The sequence below is a fragment of the Phalaenopsis equestris genome, unplaced genomic scaffold (assembly GCF_001263595.1).
Source record: "Phalaenopsis equestris unplaced genomic scaffold, ASM126359v1 Scaffold001366, whole genome shotgun sequence".
NCBI lineage: Eukaryota > Viridiplantae > Streptophyta > Magnoliopsida > Asparagales > Orchidaceae > Phalaenopsis > Phalaenopsis equestris.
The window spans coordinates 152,799-177,669 of NW_018165805.1; the positions used below are offsets into that span (position 1 = coordinate 152,799).

General features: G+C 32.8%; 1 protein-coding gene across 1 annotated transcript; it reads left to right on the forward strand.

Annotated features, from left to right (window-relative positions):
* Positions 1-253: 253 nt before the first annotated feature.
* Positions 254-24,871, forward strand: LOC110034167 (ribosome-recycling factor; the record flags this gene model as incomplete). Its single annotated transcript, XM_020738456.1, is given in 7 exon segments — positions 254-397; positions 486-601; positions 5,424-5,515; positions 5,641-5,662; positions 5,750-5,818; positions 24,344-24,412; positions 24,495-24,871. Coding segments are annotated over 7 exon segments (593 nt in total), but the record flags the coding sequence as incomplete, so codon positions are not given.

A 24,871-nucleotide genomic window follows, 5' to 3' on the forward strand; every position in this document is an offset into this window, starting at 1 on the left:
GCTTCATGATGCATGTTTATCATCTTACTATTGCCTTGGGTTGAAGCTTTCCAAGCGAGCATTGGTAGTTCCGCTTGGTGATCAAGCTTGTTTTCTCTTCCCTTATATGGAAATACATTTTATTTGATACGATGGAAGCACATGACTAGAACTTAGATGAAGTTTGTTGCAGCTGGTTATGGTTTTACTTTTTACATTTTGTTACGGTATTTGATTTTGCATAATCTGATTGCTTTCTATTTGATTTTAGCAGAGGATGAGAGTAATAATGTTACCATTCAAGTTGTTCCTGACATTGGGCCTTCTGTAAAATCAAGTACACTCTCTTTAATGGAGGCAGCAATTGCTGCTTTATCTAGAGAGTTGAGTAAAATTCGAACAGGAAGAGCATCTACAGGTGCACTTTTACATTTTATTTTTTAATGGAGACTGTCTATACTTTCAACTTTGTTGTTTCAATGTTTACTCATGCAACTTTTTGACAGGGATGCTTGATCATATAATTGTTGAGGCACGTGGTGTAAAAATGCCATTAAATCGTGTTGCTGTTGTTTCTGCTATAGATGCACACACTCTCTCAGTGACACCTTATGATCCCAATGTAACTAAATTCTATTTCTAAAATCTGCAATTGCCTGCATAGCTAAAGTTATTTCATTCATAAATTCTATATTTAAGAAGTTTTATATATTTCCTTGTATAAGCTTTTGAGGAAACTTAAAAGAATTTGTGATTTTCTTGTGTTTGACTTGGGGTGGGGTGGGTTTGTGTGTGGTTGAAGATCATATATAACTTCAAATCTAATCAATTTTACAAGTCACATAGTGAACGTTACGAAGAGTATAATAAGAGATTAATGAAGAAATGGTTAAGAAAAATCACTTTGGTCGAAGAATGGACTTAATTATCATGGAGTCAATTTTATGCTAAGATTCTAGATGTAACAATATATAATGTAATGAATTACTTGTTAAATCCTTATATGATTTCCTTCAGCTTGGATCTACACTTACCAAGCTTTCTGCCCTTATTCCATTCACTTCTGCTTTCTTCTCGTTGATTAATGGGATCTCTGGTGCTTACTCATCAATTTGTGACTATCATAACTATTCTGCCGACTTATCAATCTGTGGACTTACAATTATATTTTAGTTCTTACTTCTTGATTTTGTCTATTGTTAATTTGAAGCTTTTCTCGAGTTGTATGAACACCATAGATTCTGAATCATAACCAGCTCTCTCTAATTTTTGTCATGGTATTAGAGTCTTGGACCTTTTTCTTAGCATTTGCATAAATTGCAGCCTTCAATGCTGTGTAGTCTTAAAGCTCTTACATGCCTTCATGTGTAAATGTTTCTTTCTTTAACTCAAATTTTCTGCATTTGCAACTTTGGTCGTTGCATTGCTAGGAACATTTCTGATTATTATAGCTTTCTTATTTGTATTTCTGTAAATTGGTCCATTGTTGTAGCCTTCGTCGTTGCATTACTGTATTTTTTTTTCTTGAACATGAACAATGATAACATTATCTACATACCCTTGGTCTCGGGTTCTTTTGGGATTGAGGGATACAATCTAAATCCAATGGACAAGCAGTAAAATATCCAATCATGATACTGATTTAATATTAAGAACTATCTAAGGCTGTCTTAATTGATTCACGGGCCTTAAGTGGAAGATGAATATTAGGCTTTTTACACAACAAAGGAAAAGGATTTCTAGAGACATTTAAAAAATTTCTACAATAGGTACTTAATAGTCTATTACTGTTGGTTTTATTTCTCTTCCTCATGTTTTTGAAGTCTCATGGATGTCTATTTATGGCTCATGGATTTTTGTTTTGGGAGCTATAGATCATATAATGAAATCTTATAAATTTATTTCTTATACTTTATGCTATAGTAACAAGAAAATAACTATGAGTAGTGAATTCCCCACCATCTTGGATGGTCAAAGAAATATTCATATAAAAAAAATTTTGCACTTCAAAATCTCATTCATATATCTAAATTATTTTTCAATTTGGTATCCATTCAAAGGTCAACTAAAAATTTCAAGTGAAGTGTTTTATTTTTTCTTCCTTATTGTGTCTTCCAAGAACAGGTGATGTTGGAGTTACAGCCAATATACATGAAAGGGAAAACCAAAACAGACATGACGCGACGTGTTGAAACGAGAAATAACAACAACACGACTCAAGACACGGCTAGAGTAGATCTCCTAGTAGGGATGGTGATCTGTTAGGTTTGAACCTCTAGAGAGGTAGCAAAAGAGCGATGGTGATGGTGACATCAAGGGGAGGTGAGAAACTGCTGAAACAGCTAGATGGCGGGCTGTCTTGGGTGGTGTCAGCGAGGGTGAGGGGCTGGACAGCTGGTAAACTGCCTGGAAAGTACTGTTCTAGGCTGCGGCAGAGATGATGGATGGTTGGACAGCGGTAAAAAAGTAAGGCAAGGGATTTTTAGGATGAAAAAGTCGGACATAAATACCTCCGTGGCGATGAGCTACAGCCGGAGCACCACTTGATCTCTTGGAAGGATATAAATACCTTATGCAATCTATTGTCGGAGCACCACCTATTGTTGGGCACAACCCTATAAAGGAGAAAGAGGTCGTCGGTGGCTGTCTTGTTAGAAAACATTCACCAAGAACTGAAAATCTAATAATGAAAAGCAAATATATAAGCCTAGGTTAAGAAGGAGCGGGCCTACTCTCATAAGGAGGTGGTAAATTTACATATGGAAGGTCGACCTGCCCTCAATTTACTGTTTCGAACCTGTCCCATGTGCCAGAAGACTGCTGTGTCTAGTCTAGTGCGGGAGTTAGTCGTGGGATTGTAGCAGAGGTCTCGAAATTGTTTTTTGGATCACGACAAGGCTCCAATGCAGGAAGCTCTCGCGCCAACAAGGCTGGAGAACGATTGGGCTTGTTAGAAAAATAGATGGCCTCTATCAAAATGAGAACTCTAATGATTGAGAAAACTCCATAAACCCTTCATTATTATCTCTTCCCTCATAAACATTTAAATCTATTAAAGAAAAAAAACTTGGCTTCAACACCATCATTAGCATACCCATCATTTATTAATTTTAAAATCTTGTTTCCTTCATTTTTCAAAGAAATCAATATAAAAAAATTTCATTGTGATGTTTATGACCCAAAGATTATCAAATGTACAAATTATTCAATGAATGTCATAAGAAGCTTTGTTATATCTCAGTTATTGTAATATTCAGGCTCTATCTTTTATATCATACATCTATGGGACTTGGTAGTATGTTTTTTGTCAACATCATTATGGCTTGGTAATTTATTTCTTTTATCAATGATTGTGCCTATGCATTATATATATTTTTTACAAAAAGCCAAAATTGATGTAATTATCATCATTCCCAACTTTCTCAATATAATCGTGAATCAATTGTGTTGTAAAGAGTTTGATTTAGCAATGCCAACGATGAATTTAATTATTCTTTCCTTGCCCTTCCAAGAATAAGGAATAAGACATCCCTCTTGTGCGTATATATCTCAATAAAAAATGTTGTTGAATGAAAGAACAATCAGTTACCTGATTTTTGAGAAAAATATCTCAAATTAATATTGTGAAAAACAGCTTTAATAGCCATCCCCATCATAAACTGGCTACCTACTGAGGTCCCTTATTTCAAATATCTCAGACAAGTTTTGAGCAAGTTCTATCGCATTTCATATGTCAAATAATTTTGCTCACAAAATATTTCAAGGTATTATGCTTGTTCATACACTTTTTCAAAGTGTAGCAAAATTGATTATCTAGCTATTAGATGTGTTTTCATTGGTTATTATCCCATAAAAAAATGGGTACAAATGCCATCATCTCTCCACGTGAAAGATGTATATTTTTGCTAATGTTACTTCATTGAAAAGTATCATTTTGATAAATTTTTACTTTAAAGTATAAATCTGATGGTTAACGAGAATTTATGAAGTAAAACTAGTGGCAAAGATTACATTATAACATATGTGATTAATTATCTTGAAACTTCTGCTCAACTTGCTAAAATGAACAGTATTTGAGTTCTATTATTTTTAGTAGTTAGCAAGGAGTGGAAAATGCAATAATGTGATGTGAAGAATGTCTTCTTATATGGAAATTTGGTGGAAGAAGTATATATGAAGATCCCATCAGTAGATTAAATACAGAATAGAAGATATACAATATAAAAAACACATTGTATGAGTTGAGGCCATTTTCAATGGCATAGTTCAAAAGGTTTGTGGAGATAATGCTTGACATGAGACATAATTAAAACTCAGGAGTTCATACATTTTTTGTGAAATTCATGGCTTTCAAGTGGAACCTCATTACTACTATTTTATATTGAAAATATTATAAGGAGAAATAATGACTTGAAAGAAATTCAGAGTTTAATGAAAAAGATTTGCTCGATGTTCGATAATTTGGCAAGTCTTTCTTGGCATTAAAGTTGCATCCGCTCGATAAGGAATACATATATCACAATAATTTATGTGTAACATGTATGTTGAAAGAAATAGCTTAGCAAACATTCCTAGAGCCCTATGGATTTTATTTGTAAACTTAGATATTCTTTAGATTAAAAATTGTAAATTTATTCGTAAATTTATTCATTTGATTTCTTACTTGGTATATTAAAAATTGTAAATTATTTTCATTATTTCACGTGCAGACACGCTCGCCTTTTCCTCTGATTCAGTGCGGTCCTCTACTTGAATATGACTAGAATTCATGCATAAGCATTGTTGAAATTTTTGTTCTTTTGAACTGAAAGGTCCTCTCCTAGTCTCCTTGCATCCTACCGTAACCATAAAATTTTAGATTCAGCTTAGTTAACCATTCCCTTGTGTTATTCTTTTTTAAAATTTTAGTTTGGAATTACATACTGGGAAATGTTTTGATAAATTAAGCTCTGCTATAGCTGTGTAATGTGTAAAAAAGTAGGCATATTGGCCATATCAGGATTTTGACAAAAAAAAAAAAAAAAAAAAAAAAAAAAAAAAAAAAAGGGCATGGTCAGGACGGTAAATCATGTGAAACTGTTTATTTGGTGAATATCATGTCTGATTATGTTGCACGTTTATTTAATTTTAATGAAATGACCATCTCTATGTCAAGGCTGCGTGCTAGCCCATGCTACATGAATTAAGGGATGTAATGGAACTTGGGTTTGTTTAATCTGTGGTGCTTAAAATCTAGAGTTAGGGAAGTTGATTTGAACCTTGAATTAGGCTAATTCCGGAGATTTTATGTTAACAGTTCATCTTATTACAGATGTGGAAAATGCTAGCACACTAGCTTGAAATGAAATTCTCGAGAATTTAGGCTAAGATAGATTGCACAATTGATAGTCGATTTGTTTGTTTAGCATTTTGATTGATGATTGATTTTATACCCTTTATTGCAGACTTTAAAAGAAATAGAAAATGCAATAGTTTCATCTCCTTTGGGCATAAACCCAATTCCTGATGATCAGCGACTAATTGCATCAATCCCACCGTAAGTATCTTGTTCTTTGCTCTCTATAAATTACTTTATCCTGTCAATAATTTAGTTATCATAACTGATTGAGCCTTCCTATGGTGTCTGATATTATTGGTACTTTTCTCCTAAAACTGAAACAGGCTGACCAAGGAGAACATACAAGTGAGTTCTTACTGATACATGTGCCATTACATCCTTTTACCTTTGCTATACTGAGCTAGCAATTACAAAACTCCTTTTTCATTTTAGGCATTGTGCAAAGTAGTTTTCAAATGTGCTGAAGATGGTAGGCTTAGTATTAGAAGGGCACGGCAAAAGGTATGGGTGGCATCTTTTCCATCAGAATTTTCATAGCTACTGCTGCTATATCTTCTGAAGTTGCACCATTTACTGGTATGATTCTGCAATATTATTGCTAGACTGTTTGATTCTGTTATGGATAAAAGCCAACTAATTTGAAGATTCAGCAAATAATTTTGACTGGTGTACTCAATAATGCACCAATCAAAGCAAAGTGAGTTGACCTACAATAATTACAGATCTCCAAAACCAATATTTATACTTTCCTGGTGGAGTACGAATTCCTAAAGTTTGCTTTTTCGATAACAAATTCCAAGAGGAAAGTTGCGCTGCCAAGCTTTAATGACGGGGGGACATTTCCAAAACTTCTAATCCCCTCAGTGCACCTTTGCTTAAGCTAACTTGTGCTCACATATTGTAAGTTATTTTATCAAATATGTCAGTAAGATCCTTTTATGGTCTGTTAAACTTAGTCTTGCAAAAAATCTATATTGGTGTATAGACTTTGGGCAATGAAGAACATCAGAAGATTAACCCTTCACATCCATACGATGAACTAGAAGGATCCCTTTAGGGTGTCGTTTAAATGGTTTCTTTGGAGTAATCACTAATCATGAATGGTGTTGGGATTGAGAAATAACTGTTTATTGCTAGTTTTGTTGATTGACAGTAGGTGATGGTGCATGATGGCACCGGTGGATGTTGATGAGTAGGATAGTGTAGGACATTGTGAAACTTTTAATCATGGTTTGTTGAGAAGAAAATATGAATTTTAACCAAATAATAGGAAGGTAAAGAGAAGAAAAGATTTGGAAGAAAAATGATTATATATACCTTGGGAAGAGAAGCCTCATGATTAGTAGCAAGTGAGGAATCAACCCTTAAAAGGGTTGCTGTAAGAAAACTCTTTTTTATTTCATGTTATATCATTTTCATCAGCAATGCAAGGCTTACTATTTATAACAGTTGGCAAAATTTTCATAAACAGTCTAGACTTAATATTAATGATAACAATAAGCATATTCAAAGTGAAAATTGATTATTTTACTCTAACAAATTACACAGTGATAAGTAAGGATGTTGACGTGCATTTGATACGTTAAATAACATTGAGATAGTGACAAACAAAATAAATCGTCTAATAAATGCATCTATTCATCTGGCATGTGAAGAATTTTATTTTTTGGAGTTGAAATGTGTAATAATGGGAAAAAGAAAGAAAATTAAAAGATAATAAATAAATAAAAATAAAATAAGATAGAAGAAAAATTTTTTTATGGGGTTTGTTTCGGTTTGAAAGGGAGTAACAATCTTGACTATTTCATTTTAAACATTCAAATGTCCCCATTCGAACCTAGAATGACAGAAACGTAAGGAGAGGGGATCGAGAGTCAGAGCAAAAAAGAAATATGAAGTGGAAAAGAAGGAAGAAGCCTGTGCATGAAGAAGTGATGTGAGGGATCTACCTATTGCGTTACTTGTAGGCGTCAAAACCACGGGAGACGACGCTGAAATCGAGCGGTGTTGTTTGCATGAAGGAATGAAAGCTTCATTGCCGTGTATTTGGTGTGAGGCTTCTTACATAGGAAAAGGGAGAAACAGAAGACTCGTGTGTGAAGACCAAACCCGGCCCTAGATTTTGAGCCCAAGTGTGAAGCATGAAGGTGAAGGGGAAAGAATGATGATTTCAAACTTCTTGTAGGATCAGTGCATGTCCTCTGAGAAGGAAAGAAAAAGCCTTTCATGAAAAAAGGTGAAGAATCGAGCAACTCACGTGTTGTTATTATTGAACCAAGCCAGATAGACAAGAAGAGCTACTTTCGTGTGGGAGTAAGAAGCCCGATCTTAGCATATGAGGTAAGGGTTTAGTTTTAACTTTTAAGTTCATTATTTAAGTATTGAATTAGGATTTAATATCAGAAGTATGGGCAGAAAAATATTTTCGCTTAAAGAGAAGATTAATCAACAATGAATGTGATGGTAAGATCTATAATTTTATTTATATATTTTATTTTAATTAAAATGATACTAAACTAATATTAACATTATAAATTAATAATCTTAGATTTAGAAACTTTTTGATAAAAAAAGAATAGTAATTTTGGATTGTGAAGTTTTCAAAAAAAAGATAAGTGATTAGGGGTATGTTTATGATTTTATCAATATATATATCTATATATCGTCTCCCTACGCGTTAATATAAAACGAAAGATACATAAATCCGGAAAAGGAATCCTAACTAGAAAATAAAAGAAATACAATACACACACGATAATGGGATCCTTAATTTATATATGTGTGTGTGTGTGTGTGTGTGTGTGTGTGTGTGTGTGGGCGCGCGCGCTTGCGCAGGCGCGTACCGTGACCTATTGGTAGCGTAGCCTCTCTGAAGGTTGTAATTCCCCTCAGGTCACGTGTTCGAATCCTTCCGTGTGTAGGGTGTGATACTCAAATATTTAGCACACTGCTAGGGTTTCACCATGGCGATCCTTGGTTATTACTCCACTGTAGCTCTTCGTCAATCTAGATATGCTCTTTCAATTTCGCCATTTACGTCATTTTCGCTGCTGTCGCCGCTGTCTAAGTGCGTCGCTGCCGCCGGTGCATCGTTTGTCGTCGCTATTCGTGCGTCAACTGCTGCGTCGGGCTCAGCCATCGCTCTTGGTATTGGTTGCAGTGCTTTCCAGCTTCCTACGCAATCCGAAACCGCCGTTGGAGCAGGTCGGTCCTCGGGCTCGAGCCGTTGCAGGGGCTTTCAGTTTGCTCCCGTTTCTGGTTTCGGAGGTTGCTCTCTGATTTGCTGTCTTCACTGTTCTTAACGCCGCTCCTACCTCTATTGGGAATGGCTTCGGACAGATCATATGCTGCTGCCCTTGCGGGTGCCCACGCCTCCGGTACACTTAAATCATGTTCTTTCCCTCCGTTTGAGTGGGCGGAGGACATTAAAAAATCTGGTAGGAAGAATGGAAAGTCTGCCATCTTTTTTATTAAAACTGAAGGTATTCAACTTACTTCCTCCTATCGACTGAATTTGGTCGGGAAATTTCTGTATGGTCATCCCAAAATGGAGCTAATTCACAGGAAGTTTGAGCTTATGCACCTTGTTGGGAAGTGAAAAATGGAACTGTTAGAAGGACGTCATATTCTTATACAATTAATAATGAAGAGGATTGCACGTGCTTATTTGCGAGAAGAATAATTTGAATTGATAACAAAATAATAAAGACTCTGAAATGGTCTGTGAATTTCGACCCACAGACGAAAACACCAATCATTCCGGTTTGGATTTGCCTCCCTGGTTTGAAATTTCATTACTTTACTAAAAAAGTATTTTACTCTATTCTCTCACCTTATGGTAAGCCACTCAAAACAGACATTCCTACTTTCAATATTTCTCGTCCATCTGAAGCCAGAGTACTTGTTGAAAGAGACATCATTTCATCCGCTTCTGAGAAAATTTGGTTGGGCACACAACGTCATGGATAATGACAAAAGGTAGTGATTGAGTCTTTTCCTTCGTATTGTTCAAACCGTCATATGTTCTGTCACTCCAGTTTTCAATACCACCATCTACACCCCACCTCAGATAAAAAAAGCACAGTGCTCCGCCAGAAGCAATGAATTCATCCCCTCCTGATCATCTCTAAGTACAAAAGGATACCCATGAAGATGCCATTATTCTCGCAGACAATATGACAGCCATTCAGTCCCCTCACAATGTTGTAGCTTCTATGTCTTTGGGACCTTTCATCATGGGGGAGAGCGAGATTCTTCAGACCTCACCTATCCTAGAACCTATCACAAATATTATAGGTGGCAATACTTTTACTGCTTCACTACCGCCTCATCAGCTCAAGCAAAATGTTAATGTTACTCAGACTTATAGGGATCATGATGAGCAACAGCCCACACCTGCCTGATCAACTTTGGAATTTACTGATCAGATGAGTCAATCATTGGATGAGGAATGACATGTCTACACATCCAAGAGGAAGAAGAAGAATGGAGACCTATTTGAGTTCAGGAATCTGATGGATTATACTTTGATTACTCTAAGCAATGATACTCACCTTATCAATTTGTTAGCCGGCTCACTTCCGAGGAATAGAGGCAGAGGGAGAACTAAAGTGGGATGTCCTTAGCACTTTTGCACAATTTGGTGGTTTTTATTTTTTATTTTTTATTTTTTTTATTTTTTACCTTTATGTATCTTTCTTTATTTGGGTTTGTGTGTGTTGTATTGTATGAGTTGGGCTTTCTTTTAGGCCTTCTCATACAACCTTTTTGTATCTTTTCCGCTTTAATATATTAGCCCTTGGGTTTTTTCTATATATATATATATATATATATATTTATGTGTGTGTGTGATTTGGTGAAGGATTAAACACATAAATAGTCTCCTAAAAGTTGAGTAGTTATATTTTAAAATTTCAGTAATTTTTATTATTTCTAAATTTATGCTTGATTTCATTTATGTTATGCTCTTGTGACATTTTGATTATAAAGGATTCTTCATATTGTTAGAAAGGATGCATGTTAAATAGTTGCACATTGAATTTTTTATAAAATTATTAGATTATTGAATTACATTTAAATTATAGTTGAGACGCATATATAGATTATTGCATAATATTCAGATTTTAGTAAAGGTGAACATATTAGCTCTAGATTCAAGTAAATGCGTAATTATTCATTGGTAAATGAATGCAAAGAGTCGCATAAGAAAATAATGCATGTTATGAAGAATGAAAATAATATATATATATATATATATATATATATATATATGTGCATGATGAGGAGTTTACCTATTTATGGAACAACAAAGCATGCCAATGTACTTGCCCGCATAGATGTTTTTCTGTTATCTCTGATAATTATGAAACTTATGTCACTAACTGATGTGTCAACGGAAGAGTATTGGCCAGAGACGAGTATGCACTCTACCACCTAAAAAAATGTGTAATTTAGTTCACTAATCCCTTTGTTGATGGGACAATATCGGCAAAGGGTGAGCATGCACCTTTTCATCTCAGCTAATCATGTAATTTTGATCACTAACCGCTACGTCGATGAGATAATTTTAACTAGGAGTGTGTTAGGTTATGTTTTAAGGTGCTCCTAAGAGAAATGTGAATGTTAAGAATATAAAATAAAAATGAAGTTAAACCTTAAAAAATAAAGTTAAAGTGAATCCAATATAAATTTTTAGATCATTTCCATTGAGCAAATATTAGGGATACATATATAAGATTATTATAAGATTTAGATGGTAAAATATGAAAGATCAGCATATATATTGCTTTCTTTTCCTTGGGTTACTGTAGTTTAGAATTGTTTCATTAAATTATCTTAGATAACTTATTTTGTTTTATTATTTTTTTAGGTTTTAAGCTTTTAAATAAGATGAATATTAAAATAGATAATGTTTATAGAAGACGAGGTCAACAATATTTGAAACTTTTATTTATTTAGTAAAATTCTTTCTGTAGAGGTTATTTTATTTAATATTTAGATATTAAACTTTAATGGTAGATATAGAATAATTGAAAACTTAATTTCACTGCTCGATCGTTTGTTTCCGCCTTGCTTAATTTCAATCCCTAGTCTGACCTATGACAAAAGTGTTATTAGAGCAAACAACTTAAATAATATGAATCTTAATGAAAGAGTCATTTTGATGATTTGATTAACTTATAAAGAATATAAATTAAAAATTTAATGGTGACCAATTATATTATACTATAGTTATTTTAATGTTATGGATAATCAGGAGGAAGAAATCACGAATTATAGCATAGGTGGATCGGTGGAAGCTAAAAATTGGTTGATGAGAGTAGAGGAAATTATAGACTATATGTTATGTGCATCAGAAATGAGAGTTATTCTTGCTAATTTGCCTTTGTGGGGGAAGCTGAGAGATGGTGGCAAGGACAGTTATTGAAAAAATTTGGTGGTCGACCTAGCCACTTAATATAGTAAAGGAGTTTGCGAGAATCTTCAGAGGTAGGTTTGTATTAATTTCAGCCAAGAGACAAATTTAGAATACCTTTATTATTTCGGTGTTGGTAGATCCATCAACCATGTAGTATGAAACAGAGCTCATTATACTGTCAAGATACGCAACAAAACTCATTTTAAATGCAGATGATAATTGCCACATATTCTTTTCTTGATTGAAAGATTCTTTTAGGCAACCACTACTTCCACTTGGGATTCATGACTATTCAGTGTTAGTATCGAGGGCTAAGCGGGTGGAAATTGATTTTCAGCATACTCATAAACGTAAGGACATGCACAAGAAGAAGAGTTTGGTAGAAGAGGCACCAATAGTTCATTCTGGAGAGTTTAATGGGAAAGTCATGTGTTGATTGAGTTAAAGGCCAGTCTGGAAGCAACATTATAGAACCCTGTGTTTAGTGTGAGAATTTATATCGTGGTAAATGTTTATTTAGTTTGAAGGTATGTTTCTTGTGTAGACAGCATGAACATCAGATAAGGAACTGCCCAAAATTTGCTCAGAGATCCACATCAAATGCTAACTTAGGAATGGATTATCTAGAGGAACTTTTTAGGAGGGATCTATTTTTAGGAGTGGTCAACAGAGGATGATAAAAGTTGGTACCATGACTCGTAAGACCGAGCATTTATTTCTTCATGAGGAAACTGAAGAACCTATTGCTATTGACGGAGATGCTAATTGAGTTTGAGTGATTTGTCATTTGGGTGTCATTTTAGTTATCTGTTGTTGATTATCATTTTATACGTTCTTTTTCAAAAACTGAGTGTTGTGTTAGCTATGTTGCACTATTTTTGATGTAGTGTTATTTTCGTTATGTCATTATGTTTCAGATGTTTGGGGAACGTTCACTTGAATTGTCTTATCTCAAAGGTGAATTTATCATATATTTTTTTGTTATCCTTTAACATGAATTAAATTCTCTTGAATATTTATGATTCATTTATGATTTGTTTGCATAATGGTTAAATTTTATAAAATTTATTAATTTTGAAGACAATTTTATGAGAGGAGATTATAATAACAGAGAGAAAAAGAAAAGATAATAAATAAATAAAAATTTAAAAAATAAAATGAAATAAAGAAAAAAATTAAGTGGTTTGTGTCAATATGAAAGGAGCAACAGTCTCGACGGTTTCATTTTAAGGAAATAAATGTCCCCATTCAAACCTAGAATGACAGAAGACTATGGAGGGAGATGAAGAGTCAGAGTAGAGAAGAAGATATATGAAGGAAGTTGAGAGGAAGAAAGAAGCATGTGCGTGAAGAAATGGAGTGAGGGATCTACTTGTTGTGTTGCTTGCAAGTGTCGAAGCTAGGGGAGATGACGTTGAATTGAATGCAAGCTTCGTTTCATGCATTGCAAGGAGACTTCACATGTGTTTTGTAGTTGAAGGATGAGGAAGAGGCTAAGTATGTCTTGTGTGTGGCATTATCTAAATTTGGAATATTCCCGTTTTGAAGACGAAGTTGGTGTTATACGGGAAGGAGAAGAGTAATGCAGGTAAGTGGATTTGAGTGCGAGGGCTGAAGTCAAACGATGTTGACTACATAAAGGAACGAAAGCTTCAGCATCGTCTGTTTGGTGCGAGGCTTATGACGAAGGAAAGGGAGAAGAGGAAGCCTCTTGTGTGAAGACCAAACTGAGCCCTAGACTTTAATGCCAAGTGTGAAGCATGAACAATAAGGACAAGGAGAAGGGACAAGGATTTCAAACTCCTCTTAGTATCACTATGTGTCCTTTGAGAAGGAAAAGAGGAAGGAGCCTTGCATGAAAAAAAGGTGCAGAGTTGAGTATCTTATGCGCTACTGTTATTGAACCGAGCCAGATAGTCAAGGAGAGTCTTTTGTGCATGAGGAAGAAATCAATCTTGACATATAAGGAGATAAGGGTTTAAATTTTAAGTTTTAAATTCATTATTTAATTGCATATTTTAAGTATTGAATTAGGATTTGATATTAGAAGTATAGGTTGAAAAATATTTTGGATTGAGGAGAAGATTAATCAACAACGAATGTGATGATAAGATTTATGTTTCTATTTATATATTTGATTTTAACTAAAATGTTATTAATTTAATATTAACATTATGAATTAACAATCTTAGATTGAGAACTTTTGATGTAAAAGAAATAGTAATTATGGATTGTGAAGTTTTCAAAGAAGATAAAAATATGATTGGAGGTATGTTTATGATTTTATAATAGATATAAATAATTAAATTTTTATATTAATGTATACTTTGAAAATACTTTCGATCTTAATTTAATGATAATAATTTGTAGAGAATCAACAATGTGATTAAGTAAAGGAATACACACATACAAAAGTCTCCTTTCAAGCCAAGGTGAGTAATATACTTCTAAAAACTGTAATTTTTATTATTTACAAATGTATGCCAAATTTTATTTATGCTATGTTCTAGTGAGATTTAGATTATAATGAATTCTTTATATTGTTATATAGAAAAATGTGTTGTGTTAAATAGTTGCACAATGAATTTTCTATAAAATTATTATATTATTGAATAACATTTAAATAATAGTAGAGCTGCATATATAAAATATTGCATGATATTCAGATTTTAATAAATGTGCATGTATTACCTTTAGATTCAATTAGATGTGTAATTATTCATAATAATGCATGCCATGAAGAATGAAAATAATTGATATATGAATGCTTATATGTGCATGAACGAGAATTTCACTTATGGTATAGGCAAGAAATGCCGCATACTCGCTCGAGCAGATGTTTTCTTAGTTATCTTAAAAACTTCGGTCACTATTCGATGTGCCGAACAGAGAATATCGATCATGGATCAGTAGACACCTGCTATCCCAGACAATTGTTTAATTTATATTACTAACCATTGTGTCGACTGGAGAGTATCGGTCAGGGGTGAGTGAACACTTTTCCACCTTAGGCAATCGTGTAATTTTGATCATGAGCCACCGTATTGACAAGATAATATCGGTGAGGGATGTGCTAAGTTATGTTTGACGGTTCTCCTAAGATAGATGTGAATCCCAAGAGTATAAAATAAAAGTAAAATTAAAATTAAATTTTTAAAACAAAGTTAAAACTATGAATATAATGTTTTAGTTTATTTTCGTTAAGCAAGTATTAAGTATACATGCATTAAATTTATATAAGATTTTCTATAGTAAAATTTGAAAGACCAACGTGCATATTATTTTCTTTTTCTTGGTTATCGTAGTTTAGAAGTGTAATTTCTCCATTGAATGTCTAAGTTAGGGGAGACGACTTTGAATTGAGTGTGAGGCTCGTCTCATGTGTAGCAGGGAGCCTTCACATGTGTTTTGTGCGTGAAGGAATGAGGAAAAGGTGAAGGATGTCTCGTCTGTGGCATCATCGATCTTAGGAAGATTCTCGCTTCGAAAACGAAGCCGGTGTCATGCGGGAAGCAGAAGATGCATGCAAGTAAGTGGATTCAAGTGCAAGGGTTGAAGTCAAGTGGTGCTGTCTCCGTGAAGTAATACAAGTTTTAGTGTCGTGTGTTTGGTGCAAGGCTTCTGACGAAGGAAAGGGAGAAGAGGGAAGACTCGAGTGAAGGCCGAATCAAGCTCTAGACTTTGATGCCAAGTGTGAAGCACAAAGTATGAGGAGAAGGGGAAGGGACAAGGGTTTCAAACTCCTCGTAGGATTAGTGCCTGTCCTTTGGGAAGGAAAAGAGGAAGGGGTCTTCATTAAAAAAAAATGCTGAAGAATTTAGCATCTCAAGTGCTAGTGTTATTGCACCGAGCCAAATAGACAAGAAGAGAGTTTTTTTTACGGGAGGAAGAAGTCGATCTTGACATATAAGGAGATAAGGTTTTATTTTTAAGCTGTAAATTCATTATTTAATTACATATTTTAAGAAATGAACTAGGATTCGATATCAGAAGTATAGGTAAAAGAATATTTTTGGCTGAGAAGAAGATTAATCAACAATGAATGTGATGGTAAGATTTATGTTTCTATTTATCTATTTGATTTTAATTAAAATATTATTAATTTTCTATTAACATTATGAATTAATAATTTTAGATTGAAAAACTTTTTATGCAAAAGGAATAGTAATTTTGGATTGTGAAGTTCTCAAAGAAGATAAATAAGTGATTAGAGGCATGTTTATGATTTATCAAAATAGATATATATATATATATATATATATAAGTAATTAGAATTGTAAGTTAATGTATACTTTGAAAATACTTTCGATCTTAATTTAACGACAATAATTTGTAGAGAACCAGCGATGTGATTAAGTGAATGAATACACACATAAAGACGTTTTCTTATAAGTAAAAGTGACTAATTATATTTCTAAATTTCAGTAATTATTATTATTTCTAAATGTATGCTTAGTTTCATTTATGCTCAATTCTAGTGAGATTTAGATCATAATGAATTTTACATATTATTATATAGAAAAAGATGTGTTAAATAATTGCAAATGAAGTTTCTATAAAATTATTAGATTATTGAATAACATTTAAATAATGGTAAAGGTGCATATATAAATATTTGCTTGGCATTCTGATTTTAATAAATGTGGATATATTAGTTCTAGTTTCAATTAGATGTGTAATTATTCATTAGTAAATAATGCATGCCATGAAGAATGAAAATAATTTATACACGAATGCTTATATGTACATGAACGAGAATTTCACTTTTTTATGGTATAGGCAAGAGATGTCATCATACTCGCGCAAGCAGATGTTTTCCTGTTTTCTTAAAAACTTTGGTCACTAGTTGATGTGCCGAAAGGAGAATATCGACCATGGATGAGTAGATACCCAACTATCTCAGACAGTTGTGTAATTTAAATCACTAACTGTTGTGTTGTCGGGAGAGTATCATTCAGGGGTCAGTAGGTAACTTTCCATTTCAGACAATCGTGTAATTTTAATCATGAACAACTATGTCTGCGAGATAAGATCAACGAGGGGTGTGCTAATGTCACGACCAGACCAAGGTCTTGGAATAATCAAGACGGGAGTTGAGGGTCAGACGATGAAAATCAATTTTTTATTATTCTATTTTTTTACTAACAATTTAATATTCAAATAATACATGAAAGAGCCATTAAAAAGTAATTAAAATTAATAAGTAAAAATTTGTGCATTTTCGTTTTTTGTTATCATCTTTCATACACATTTGATCGTTTTCTTTTCATATTGTTCAAATACTTAAAACCTAAAAATAATATTAAAATTAAACAAGAACTTATTAAAGATAACACAGAAGTAATCACACTTCTAAAATACAGTAACATAAGAAAAATAATTCAATTTGCATGTTGGTCTTTTATATCTTTAAAAGAAAGTTTAATATGCTAGTCTTTTATATTTTTATAAGAAATCTGATAATATATTAATGCATGTATCAATGATTTTTTCTAGATAAAAATACTTAAAGTTTTCTAAATGCATTTACTTTATCTTTGTTTTACTTTATACAATTTACATACATATCTGTACTTGTGAGGATCACCGTCAACAAAATTTAACACATCTTTTGCCGATATTCCCCTGTCGCTACAGCAATTTGCGATGCAAACATTGCAATTGTCTAGTTGGAAAGACCCATACTTGCCTTCTAGCCGATATTTTCCTGTCAGCATAATGATTAGCAATATAAACATCACAGTTGTTTGGGAAGGTAATCTCTAGTCTACTCGCCTCTTGCCAATACTATCCTGTCAGCACAACGGTTAGTGATCTAGTCATTATAATTGTCTGGTTGGCAGAAAGAAAACTCTAAGCGGACGGGCACATTGACCTCTCCTGCTTGTATCATTAGGGGTGAACTCCTCTGAACATGCAGATACAATCATTCATATATAAGTTATTTTATTCTCATAGTATATATTATTTTGAGATATATTTATGCATTTAATGACGTGCATATTTACTCTGCTTTGCAACTATTCATCAGAAATAATTATCATATCATGTATATTTCTTATCTCATGCATATATTTTATATCATGCATATTTTTTTTATCATGCATCTAAGTTTTGTATCATATCTATCTTGCATATCAGACATATGATAAATATCATGAATCTCATACATATCTTTCAGTTATATCTTTCATACCATATATTGTATATTTTTTCAGTCATACATATATTTTCTATCTAATAATATGAAGAATCAGCTACAATATAAATCTAATCGAACAAAGCATACATATAAATCAAAATATATTTTGAAATAAAAAGATTACTGAAATTTAGAAATGTAATTGCTCATTTAAATTATCATGCTAAAATCTTAATCTTTGATAACTAGCTGAATGTTGCGGTGAATTTTATATCGAGCTTAATATCATACAAAATATAATATTAAACTTTAAGATTTAGGTGCTTTCTATTAATCAAATTAATCTTCTTAGCATAGGATTAATTTACCTGAAATTTAACAAAGTCGTCCTATGAATAGTTTTCACACGCTTGCCTCCAACTTGACGTCCTGGATAAACTACCTGAAATCTTAAACGATATAGAAATTCAGATATCTTAGTTCATAAGGTAATTTTACCCAAAATATAATGAATAGTCAAAACTTACCCATAAACGGCTTCTCGAAAACCCAACCTTCTCCAAAGTTGCCAAAACTTCTTTCCTCTTCTTCCTAACACTTCAAATCTTCCTTTCCCTTTAGTGATTTTGTGTTAAATCCCTTACGGAAACTCACAAACCACTTACAACACGTTCAACATAAGATCAGCGCTTCCGACGACTATCGCAAATGAATAATGCACGAATAACAAGGAAAATCTCAAAATGAAAATAAAAGAAAAGAATGTCTCAAATAGTGTGAAATAGGGTTTCTTACTCACCAATTTCACCCTGGAGCCCTAAACTGCCACTTGCGACACTTTGCAGGCTACTCAGTTCGTGCTACTACATTAGCCGAGCACTACTCTTGTAGGAAGAAGAAATTGAGAGAGGGGAAATAGGATTTAACACTCTGCGGCTCGTGCGGCTCCACTAGGCTGCTTGCCTTTTTTTGTTTGCGTCTGCGAGCTGAGCTGCAATTGTAACTCCTCACAGGTGCTTTTGCTGAGTGCGACTGAGAGGGTGGGACGTGCGAGCGAAACCAAGAGGGGGAGAGGAGAGGTTTCAAATGCTATGGAATGGGGATTTCCACATTCGACACCATCCAAAGAATATATCACGTGGGATTAGGATGGTTAATTAAGGTTTAATTAATTTAATTAAACTTAAACTTTTTGATTTTTGTATCTTTCCATCTATTCGGAATTTATGTATAATATTATGTATCACATTGCTCGATTTGATACGTAGAATTTTATAAATTAACTCGGTTATAATTCGGTTGAAATTTGAAGAATGTAAAATTTGAGGTATATTTTAAGTCGCAAAAAAAATTATCAAATTTCTAAAAAAATGATTATTACAACTAAGTAATGTTTAACAGTTCTTCTGAGACAGAATATTAAGAGTTTAAAGTAAAAATAAAGTTAAAAATTAAACTTTGAAAAATCAAGTTAAATTTATGCATTTAATGTTTTAGATTATTTTGGTTGAGCAAATGTTAAGAATGCATGCATTAGATTAATATAAGATTTTTTGTAGTGAAAATTGAAAGACTAGCATGCATATTTTTTTTTCCTTGGTTACTATAGTTTAGAAGTGTGATGTCTCCACTGAATAATCTTTAGATAATTCATGTTGTTTTAACATTTTTTCCAAGTTCAAGATTTTGAATGAGAAGAATACTAGAGTATATAATGTTTATAGAAGGTGATATTTGCAATCAAAGTGATATACTTTTATTTGTTAATTAAAAAGTTTTTTATAGTGGCTTTTTAATTAATATTTGGATATTAAACTATTAGTAATAGATATAGAATAATTGAAAATTTAATTATACCGTCTGCCTGCCTGTTTCCGTCTTGGTTAATTCCAAGTTCCGGGTCGGGTCATGATAAAATGTTATTAGAGGAAAAACTTCATATCATCATGGATATGTGCTGATATGCTTTATCATTTAGTCATTCTTAATTTGGAACTGTGGTTATGCCTGCCCATCTTGCATCAAGTTGTAGCTATCTAATCAGTTTAATTAAATACAACGACGCTTGCTGCTACCTTACATGAGTATTAAACTTTTTAAACTTCTCTTGACGTCAACAATCTACACTTGTGTTGCTGCTCAATCTTTTTAGACCTTAAGTCAGTCCCTGGATGGATGATTCTAATTCTAGAATTGGATTAGCAGTTAACAATGATTCTTTTATGATCCTTTATGTCTTTCTTCTTAGGCACCACTCAGTCCTATTTCTACCTATCCTGTTCTTGGTATTCTTCTCGACTTCTAGGATCCTTGCATGATTTGGGGAGTTCAATATTTTAATGTTTGTTGTCGTCTTAAATTTCCCATCCCAAATACCACTACAAAATATAGGCAAGATCTATGTTCTAATATCAAATAATTTTTTATTGATGAGGGGTTATTGACATACATTTTTCGTGGTATGCCATTTCTCTCACACCTTAGTTATAATTTTGTATGTTCTAAAGATCAAAATTATAAGCTACATTGATTCTTTGAACACCATTAAGATCAGGGGCTATGATTCTCTGCATGGGAACAATGAGCTTTATAAAACCAAGATAGGCACAAAATAGGACTAATGTAATGAATTCGGTATGGAGTGGTGAAACTTTTCTGGAAAGAGATGGCTGAATATGATGTGTTAAGTGATTGATAATTTATTATCGTTTGAGTTGAATTGTTCCTATTTTGTTTCTTTTTGAATATCACCCTTTTTCTACCTGCTTCCTTGTCTCTCTTTCCTTGCATTTAGTTTACCTTCTTTCTTACACTTTGGTGTAGAGAGATGTGTGGGGCTGGGGGAGCTCATGTAGCAATTTAGATGAGTCGAGTCAAGTTCATAAGATATCATTTGATACTAAAAAATAAAATATAATTTTAAATAGTTTTAATCATTTATAGGTAAAATTTAATATTTTAATAACTTAAGTGCATTTTATATTAGTTATTTAACATTGTCATTGTCGTGTCCCAAGCATCGGATGTGAAAAGTAGAGGATTGCGTTAGGTAGTCAACAACCAGCGTAAAATTTATCAAAATATTATGACATTAATCTTTTTTATCATTGTATAAATGCTAGGGCGTCCCCTGGAAGCGACTCGCTAAACGACCTGAAAACAATGAAAAGTGTGCAAGGGCCGCTACACCGGCTTCCGAGTGTAGCGTTAAACAAGGGTTCCCACATTACGAATGGATGCGGGTAAAGAATTTGGTTCATGAAACTAATATTTGGGTAAGATCTTGGAATAATGGTAGTATGACAGGTGAATTAATGGAACTAGTTGATATTATTTTTTATAGAAAGATAAATATCTAATGTATTCAAGAAACAAAATGGGCTGGAGAAAATTCTAAGGAGATTGATAGCTTAGGTTTTAAACTTTGGTATTTAGGTAGTGATAAATAAAGAAGATAGAGTCATATTAGATTTTGCTTGAGCATGTGATTTTTTTATTGTTAATAATTTATTCCTGAACATATTATTACTTATAGGAATGGATATAATAAAACACAAATTGATTATTTTCTTTTGAGAAGAAAGATCGCCGAGAATGTAAAGATTGTAAAGTATTCCCGATGAAGATTTAAGCACTCAACATTGATTATTAATTATGGATTTTAAGATGAAGAGTTGTAAAATAAAGAATACTAATAACCATTGTCATAGACTTAGATGACGCCACCTAAAAGTCACAAATAAAATTATTTTTATGAGTAAACTTTAAGATTTCAAGATTTGAGATATTCATGAAACTGCAAATTCTATATGAGATAAAGTAACAAATATTATTAAATAAGTTGCAAAAGATGTACTTGGAGAATGAGAAAGAAAAGTTTTTTATAAATAAAAAATAGTTGGTGTGAAATTATAATGTGCAAGAAAATATAAAATATAAGAAGTTTTGTTATAAAATTTGGTTTAAATTTAAATGTTTAGAAAACTAGAAAAAAATATAAAATGGTTTGTAGGGAGTACAAGAGAACAATTTTTTATGCTAAAAATTCTACTTTTAGCGATATTTATAATAGATTAAATACTAAAGCTGGTGAAAAATATATATTTATAAACTAGCTAAACAAAAAGAAAAGAAAGTAAATATTCAACTCAAGTGTATTAAAGATGAAAATAAAAAGTGATTTTCTTAGAAAAGATATTCAACATAGGTGGATGAGTTATTTTGATAAATTTTTTAATGACAGCGATCTTAATATCTTTAATAATAATAAAATGTTTCATTTTTACCGTTGCATTAGTAAAAAAGTTGATGAGGCTTTAAAGAAAACCAAGAGTGGTAAGTTTGTAGGACCTGATATCCCAATTGATGTGTGAAAATATTTAGGAGATTTGGGAGTTTTTTTGTGATTACTAAACTTTTTAATATTATTTTAAAAACTAAAAAAGATGCCTGAAAAGTGGAAGAAAAGTATTTTGGTCCCCATTTTTAAGAATAAAGGGAATGCACAAGTGCAAATTATAGAGGAATTAAGTTGATGTGTCATATTTTAAAATTATTGGAGTGGGTAATTGAACATAGGTTAAGACGTATTACAAAGATTTCTCATAATCAGTTTGGATTTATGTCGGGCAGGTCTGCTATGGAAGCTATAAATTTATTGAGAGGTTTGCTGGAGAAGAACAGGGAAAATAAAGAGGATCTACGTATGATTTTTATTGATTTAGAAAACGCTTACGATAAGGTTCCAATAGATATCCTTTGGAGAGTTCTAGAGAAGAAAGACGTTAATATGACTTATATTCAAATCGTTAAAGATATGTATACTAGAGCTATTACTTGTGTTCAAACAAGAGGATTGATCAAATATTTTCCAATTTTAGTTGGATTACATTAGGAATCGTCTTTAAGCCCATATCTTTTTGCTTTAGTTATGGATACTCTTACTGGACATTTTCATGAGGATGTACCTTGGTATATGCTTTTCGCTGATGATATCCTTCTTGCGGATAATTCTAGAGAAAGAGCTCAGTAAAAAATTGAATTATGGATGTCTACATTTGAGTCTAAAGGCCTTCATTTGGGCATAACTAAAATGAATACATTAAATGTAATTTTAGTGGTAGTAGCTCTAGTGACGAAGTTGTAATTTTGGGTGATCAAATTATTAAAAGGTGCGATTGCTTTAGATATCTTGTGTCTATTGTTCAAAGTGATGGTGATATAGATGAGGATGTTATTAGTAGAATACAAGTTGGTTGGTTGAAGTGGAGGAATGCTTCGGGTCTTTTGTGCGATATAAAAGTACCGCTTAGACTGAAAGGAAAATTTTATAAGATGGCGGCGAGACCTGCAATGCTCTATGGCATAGAATGTTAGCCTTTAAAGGAGAAACATAAAACTAAGTTAAGTATTGCAGAGGTGAGAATGCTCTGGTGGATGAGTGGCTTTACACTACTACGAAAATGTGAAATGAATATATATGTGAAAGATTTGGTGTATCTCCAGTGGCTGGCAAAATTAAAGAGATTCGGCTGAGATGGTTTTGTCACATTAAACGCCGACCATCTGATGATCCAGTTAGGAAAACAGATGTTTTAAATTTGACTTATGTTAGGAAAGGAAGAGGTAGACCTAGAAAGACTTGGGCATGTTGTATAAAAAATGATTTTAATTTATTAGAATTAAATGAAAATGACACTCAATAGCATGCAATGGAGAAAAAAGATTCATGTAGGGGAGCCCACTTATTGGGATAAAGGCTTGTTGTTTTTATATTAATTATTTTTTTACAAGTTGAGTCGAGATTGGCTTAAATTTTGCTTATTAGCTCATCGAGCTTAGCTTGCGAGCCATTTATCGAGTCTAGCCTAAGCCCAAGGGGACTCATGAGTGATTTTGCTCAGTTACACCCCAAGTCACATGACTTGCCTTTAGTTTGGGATTCATTCCTTTTCATTTATTATTTGCTATTTGTGCTCATGAATGATTGAAAAGTAATCTATTATAACGAACACTTTTAGGAAAATAAATCCTTCCTAAAATGATATTTTGATCACAATCTGTTTATTTATTTATTTATTTTTTTTTTTGGGATAAATTAGTGTCTTTATGATAAAAGTATATCATCTCGCTTTCCTTGGTTGCTTTTGAGTGGAGGGTTGATCATGTAAATGAGTATGATTAATCAATTTTTCAAGATATATTGAAATGATAATTAAGCTTCCATATTTGTTTTTCCCTGTGCTATATGTGCCTTGAAGAAAAGTTCAATTTATTTAGTTTTTTCTTGAAGCTTCGATAGCAAAACTCTTTTGCTCTGAAGTCATTGTTTTGCTTCAGTACTTTGAAGAATTATGTATTTATTTCCATTTTCTTTTGCCTTTAAGAATTACTCATGTAACATTTCCTTCAATGTGAAGATTGTATTCAAGCCTTCCTCATATTATATCGAATATGGATGTTGCAGGCCCTTGATACAATTAAGAAATCAGCATCAAGCATTCCAAAAGATGACGTGAAAAGATTGGAGAAAGAAGTAATCTTCAATTCCATTGATCTTATCCATGGTTGCAGTTAATCTAATATTGAAAACTTTTGCTTTTGTTTTTCTTCTTCAGATTGAAGAGATGACAAAGCGTTTCATCAAGTCAGCAGATGACATGTCCCGGGCAAAGGAGAAGGAAATAACTGGCAGCTGAATTTAACAGTTAAGAGGTTATGACCAGAGCTTCCTGGAAGTGTATTGGCTTCAGGCTACCTTTTTCATATTCTGGTATACCATTCTGATCTTCTAATCTTGCCGGCGGTCATTGGTGGAAGGCAAGCAATATATCTCTTTCCTAATTCCTTATCTTTATTAAATTGAGGGAGGTATTACAAAATTCTCCAACCTGGGTTAAGATACTGGGTCACATATCTACCTGATCCCATATTGATAAGAAACACTAGTTTCTAACATTGGTATTCAATTAAGAAGGAATTTGGTTTGATGTTA